This window comes from Arachis ipaensis, chromosome B08 (genome assembly GCF_000816755.2).
Source record: "Arachis ipaensis cultivar K30076 chromosome B08, Araip1.1, whole genome shotgun sequence".
Lineage (NCBI taxonomy): Eukaryota > Viridiplantae > Streptophyta > Magnoliopsida > Fabales > Fabaceae > Arachis > Arachis ipaensis.
The window spans coordinates 127,336,791-127,342,992 of record NC_029792.2 but is presented as its reverse complement, the minus strand read 5'-3'; the positions used below and the strand labels follow the sequence as shown (position 1 = coordinate 127,342,992).

At 39.1% G+C, this 6,202-nt stretch overlaps 1 protein-coding gene across 1 annotated transcript; it reads left to right on the top strand.

Annotated features, from left to right (window-relative positions):
* LOC107612612 (phosphatidylinositol 4-phosphate 5-kinase 1-like) lies at positions 696-5,836 on the top strand. Its single transcript, XM_016314308.2, has 9 exons — positions 696-1,616; positions 1,796-2,360; positions 2,489-2,653; positions 2,798-2,963; positions 3,112-3,222; positions 3,316-3,509; positions 3,605-3,735; positions 3,821-3,878; positions 4,921-5,836. The coding sequence occupies exons 1-9, from the start codon at positions 1,076-1,078 to the stop codon at positions 5,234-5,236; spliced, it is 2,247 nt and encodes a 748-aa protein (XP_016169794.1). The 5' UTR covers positions 696-1,075; the 3' UTR covers positions 5,237-5,836.

Genomic DNA, 6,202 nt, shown 5'->3' with positions numbered 1-6,202 from the left:
TCTGAATCATTTTGAATCTCATATGCCTCTATATTTTTTAACTCAACGTACAGCTCAATCTTTGACTATCGCACTTGAGTCTGCCGGTGAATATGGAACATGTTCTACATACTTGCTTCGGCAACAATCAGCATAATATCAAACTATATTAGACCACCAAAAACTATAATGAAATTCTGGTACTGAATATTGCTCACTCTCCTCAACATATCATTTTTTATGCTTTGACAGAGACCGTTTTAAAACTCAATGAACGTCATGATGCTTGAAACCACAAACGAAAAACGGATTCTCACAAGCAAAGTTCACTCCCTCGTGAGTATTTCGTATAATATCACCGTTGTGATACACCACTAAATTTACAGTACTCTCCATTACACTAGAAACACACTCAAATAACTCTCCTCTTCACAATAAAATAGTCCCGAACTTTGCCTTATATAAAAAGAGCACTCAACACGTAGACCATGTGTCATATGTTGTATTGCCAACAAATCAAAATACGACATGCAGACATCACGCTCCTCACGTGTTGAAACTGCCCAAGCAAATACACCAAATACACCCATTTTCATTAAAAACACAAATAATGTTTTCATATTATAAAAAATAAGCCTAATAATTTGAGAATATTTTTTCATTTACGCCAAAATTAAACTAATGCAAATTATGTGTCGTTGATTTTAATCGTCACTGTGACTCTAGTCTAAGAGCGTCACTGGCTTTATGTTTGGTAGAGAAAAATAAAATGGCAGTAATAGCAAGTGGAGGTGCTCTCTGCTTTTCTTTTTCCCTCCTCTTCCAAATGAAAACATCAATGTTCCCTACGCATTATTTCTCATTTCCCTAAGCTCTGTTTTTCTCTTTCTCTCCAAAACAACAAACTAAAAGAAGAGAAAACAACGCCATCATTGCTTCATACACACACTCCACTCAAGACAAAATACCGCCGGAAAATGTTGCCGCCGATCTGTTCCCCGGCGATCCTACTCCAACGCCGGTGAACACTCCAAAAAAAAAAAAACAAACAGAGAAAGGGGAAAAAGTTCTGAGGCTCAAAAAGGAATAAAGTAAAATGCAGGAAACACTTCTCACTGTGTCTGAACAGCTTCACACTACAAAGAAGAAGAAATCAGACGAAGAAGAAGATAATGAAGAAGGAGATGATGTCATCGAGCTCGTGGTGCTTCCTCCGCCGTGCCGGCCGCCGCGAGTACCTCCAGGGTCACGGCGTGTGACGCCGGCCGTCACCTTCAGTGACTCCGGTTTGAGTTCTGTAGTCAGATCGCTACCGAACGGTGACCTCTACGCTGGAACCCTAACTGGGAACGTCCCCGACGGCGCCGGAAAATATCTCTGGTCGGACGGTTGCATTTACGAAGGGGAGTGGTGCGACGGAAAAGCCTCCGGCAAGGGACGGTTCTCGTGGCCGTCGGGAGCAACCTACGAAGGTGAGTTCTCCGACGGAAAAATGCACGGCACTGGAACATTCGTCGGAGCTGACGGGGACACGTATAAAGGATCATGGCTCTCCGACAAGAAACACGGCTTCGGCGAGAAACGCTACGCTAATGGTGATGTCTATGAAGGTTCATGGACGCACAATTTGCAAGAAGGTGAGGACAAAGAAGCTCACCTAGTTCATTTTTTCCTCACAAATGCGTATTATGTTATTTACTTCTATCTTGAGTTCGAAAGTTTCTTAAACCTGTGACTGATTTTCCATCAAATTTTTGTATATAACTAATGTATTGAAATCATATTGAATACTCGTATATGTATTTGTGCAATGTAGGTGAGGGAAAGTATGTATGGAGGAATGGGAACGAGTACATTGGAGAGTGGAAGAACGGGGCAATTTGCGGGAAGGGTGTTTTGGTTTGGAAGAATGGGAACAGATATGAAGGGTTTTGGGAGAATGGTATTCCTAAAGGGAAAGGTGTGTTTACCTGGCGTGATGGGAGCACGTGCTCCGGAAATTGGGGGAAGGAGTTTGTGAGCGACGAAGAGAGGTGTAGGAGTAGGAGGAGGAGTGTGGAGATGGTAGTCAAGAAGAGGGTCTCTGTTGATGGTGGTCTTGGTGGGAGGAGTGTGAGTTTTCCAAGGATTTGCATTTGGGAGCTTGATGGTGAAGCTGGGGATATAACCTGTGATATTGTGGATAATGTGGAGGCTTCTATGTTCTATAAAGACTGGAGTGAGTTTGAGAGTGGTGGCAGCAATGGCAGTGGCGATGATGGTGGTTGGAACTTGCAGAGGAGTCCTTGTTTAGTTGATGGGGATGTGAAGAAACCTGGTAACACTGTGTCTAAAGGGCATAGGAGTTATGATTTGATGCTTAACCTTCAATTGGGTATAAGGTATTTGTCTTATCTTCTTTGCCGTTGCAATAATACAGTTTTTGGTAATTGTTGGTTAGTTCATTTTGGGAATGGTTGTGGATTTCTGTGTTTTGAGGAACTGTTTCTGTTTCTTTTTGTTGTTATAGGTACTCTGTTGGGAAGCATGCTTCAGGACGGCGAGAGCTTAGGCCGGGAGATTTTGATCCTAAGGAGAAGTTCTGGACAAGATTTCCACTAGAAGGGTCTAAGTTCACGCCCCCGCATCAATCCGTAGACTTCAGGTGGAAAGATTACTGCCCCATGGTGTTCAGGTGTCAATATATTTTTTTGGCTATGTCAATTTTCTTCTGTTGACTGATTTTGTTGTAATTTCTAGGCAAAGGAAAATCTTGTATATAGTGTACTAATTATGTCTATGTCTTGGTGGGTGCTTTTTTGTCTTATTGGATATTTAGACATCTAAGGGAATTATTCGCCATAGATCCTGCGGATTACATGCTTGCTATTTGCGGCAATGACACACTTAGAGAGATGTCTTCCCCTGGAAAAAGTGGAAGCTTGTTTTACCTCACTCAAGATGACCGGTTTATGATCAAGACCTTGAAGAAGGCTGAAGTCAAGGTCAGTGGCCACTTGCTATACAATTTTTATGCATTGTGATATGAAAAACTACAAAAACCTATGTTGTGTAAGGTGACATTTCACTTTCAGCTTTTGGTAACAATGTTATTTTCTCTTCATTGTAATAATTACTTTGTGTCTCTCTTAGGTACTCATCAGGATGCTTCCAAGTTACTATCAACATGTTTGCCAGTACAAGAACTCCCTGGTCACGAAATTTCTTGGTGTTCATTGCGTCAAACCTGTTGGAGGTCAGAAGGTATGATTTCAAATTGAATTTTGCTGTAAACTGAGATATACTATCCAAATGCTTGACACAAGATAATGAACATGTGGTATTTTGAAAAATCAGACTCGCTTTATTATAATGGGCAATGTATTTTGTTCGGAGTATCGGATTCATAAGCGGTTTGATCTCAAAGGATCTTCTCATGGTCGTACTACGGATAAACCCGAGGAGGAGATTGATGAGACAACCACTCTCAAAGACCTTGATCTTAACTTTGTCTTTCGCCTGGAACAATCTTGGTTTCAAGAGCTTATATGGTACAGAATCTGCAGCCAAGTTGCATGATGCTTTTACTTTTCAACATTTCTTTTATGATGTTCTTAGTGTTGTTCTTTTGATAACTTCTGCTCAGCCAACTTGATAGAGACTGTGAGTTCCTGGAAGCAGAGGGGATTATGGATTATAGTCTTCTAATTGGTCTTCATTTCCGTGACGATTACTCAGTTGAGGAAATGAAGAGTTCAAAAGATGAGTTGTGTTCAGGTACAAGCTTTGTTTTTCCTTTTCATATGAATTTATTATTAGATCATGACGAGATAAATAATCTGTGGAATTATGGATTTGGCAGGCAAGAGAGACATGCAAAATGATGAGGTGCAGGATATGAAATGGGTTCCCATAGGCCGGTATGCCATTTCCTCTTAATAATTCTTAACACTTCTGTATCTGACTGCCCTAGTAAGAGAGTATAGAATAAATTGTGATGAATTTTCAAAAGGGAACTATTTTATGATAGTTTTGCTTGCATTTTTCAAAAGATTGTGCATAGAAATCTGGATACAGTTATGTTAGTATGAGGCTTAAGCCACTACCTAAACTCCAACCTGGCATTTCCAGTAGAAATGAATTCAATCAAGGGGATTTGGATTTGCGTAGAGATGGACCATCTTTAGTTAATATTTTCCGACCCGGCATTTCTGGCAGAAATCAATTCAATTAAGGGAACTTGGATTTGTGCAGACATGTACCAGCCTTAGTTGCTACATCGTTATTATTAATAGATTTAGAGGTGATATGTCATTTTTGTCTCTATTGACCCATCGGTGGCCATTGCTTTCAGTTCTTTGCATGTGCCCTGTCCTTGAACTTTATTAGTGTGTCTGGACCAGGGCATAAAACAAACAAGCAAATTGCATGCGTCTAAAATAAATTTCGTTATGACACATGTGTATACAATTGGAAGTGCATCATTTTTGCATTCTACAATCCCTTTCATCCGCGATTTAGTAGTGGTCGAATTGGGGATCTCCTTTCATAAATTTGATTCTGTTTGTTCAGATGGACCGGAAAATGACTTGAGGCTGTTCTATTGACAAAAAATGCTTGTGGGGTCATTTTAATCAGTATCTTGGGGAAAACCTTCCTTTTCGAGCCAGTTGTTAAGTTGACAGTGATATTAATGGAGCAGTGGTGTTTGTTAGGAACTTAGGATTAGAATCTTAGTTGTTAACATGTAGTTTTCGTATTATTTTACAAAATATAGTTCCATCTTACAAGTAATGCACTTTGTTATGTAGTCTAGTCAAAAAAGGAAATCAATAATTAACTATAACAAAAACAAAATCAACCTATTAATTTTAGTAATCTTCTTTCAATTTTGCTATCTTCCTAAAGTATATGTTTGCATCCTGATTTTTGCATAATATATTGCAATTCTCTATATTCCAGGGGACCTCTAATCCGGCTAGGAACGAACACACCTGCGAGAGCTGAGAGAGTATGTAAAGCTAGATTGGATCAGCTTCAGCACACAGGTAGTGGAAGCATTAATCCTACCCCTCCAGAGAGCAGTGGCGAGATATCTGATGTAATTCTCTACTTTGGTATCATTGACATTCTCCAAGATTACGATATCACCAAAAAACTAGAGCATGCATACAAGTCACTACAAGTGGATTCTTCCTCTATCTCGGCCGTTGATCCAAAGCTATACTCTAAAAGGTTTAGGGATTTCATACACAGAATCTTTGTAGAGGACAAATGACATGCTCAAAGAGAAAGATGGTCGGAATCAAACCGGCCACCAGGGACCAACTTTGGCAAAGTGACACTTTAGCACTAAATATGGATATGGAGCAAATATGGATGTGATTTAAAGTTCAATCGTAGATGCTGGTGTTACTAACATTAAAATCCAAAGATTGGAAAAAGGTGGCCTTGCTTGTTGATGGCTAAATTTTTCTCAGCCATTGCAAATTGGATATGGTGGAATATGCAAGGTGCTTAATTTATTTTATTATATTGAGGGGTAGAGGTTGTCACAGTTAGTTTGTAGATGTAATGCAATCATCATCATCACAAGGCATGTGATGAGATATTCTTTTCTTTTCTTTTATTTTTGTACCACTTTTGTGTGGATGATTATGGGTTTTAGAGAAGGGTGTATAGGGAATAGAAAAAGAAAAATGCATATTCATATGCGTATATATTTGCTGAAGAAGGAAGGGATTCAAAATTTGACTAGGTTGGTGGTGGGGGTTTATAACTGTATATACAGTCAAAGATGGATGATATTATTATTAGAGAATTGAATGAACATACATTTTTTTTGGGTTGGAGAGATAAAAAAGATGGTTTTGCCTGTTGAACAAGAAAGAAAGCTCCTACAGAGAGGTCCCCATGTCACATCTTTCTCTTACTTTCTCTGTGGTATGCATTCAAATTGGGGTGTTTTTTTTTCACTTTTTCAGAGAGGGAGAGAGGGAGAGAGAGAGGAGAGAGACAGAGAGAGAGCATAAAAAGAAGATAAAAGTAGAAGAAAGAAAGAGTTGTGTCGTGTGTGTTTCCCTTGATTCATGTTCTTTCTTTGTCACACTCTGTAATTCCAATTTTTTTAAAAAAAGTAGAATAAAAATAATAATGAAGAGTGAAGGGTGTGTCCTTTTGTTGCTTCTTTTGAACAATACCAAGTAGCAAATAAGTAATAACACGAACGATATAAATTATAGGT

Bases quoted from the DNA above. Each gene is read 5' to 3' on its own strand.
- LOC107612612 (XM_016314308.2), top strand. From the start codon at position 1,076: ATGCAGGAAACACTTCTCACTGTGTCTGAACAGCTTCACACTACAAAG. The intron at 2,654-2,797 runs GTGTCAATATAT...TTGGATATTTAG, and splicing joins TACTGCCCCATGGTGTTCAG to ACATCTAAGGGAATTATTCG. The intron at 2,964-3,111 runs GTCAGTGGCCAC...TGTCTCTCTTAG, and splicing joins TGAAGAAGGCTGAAGTCAAG to GTACTCATCAGGATGCTTCC.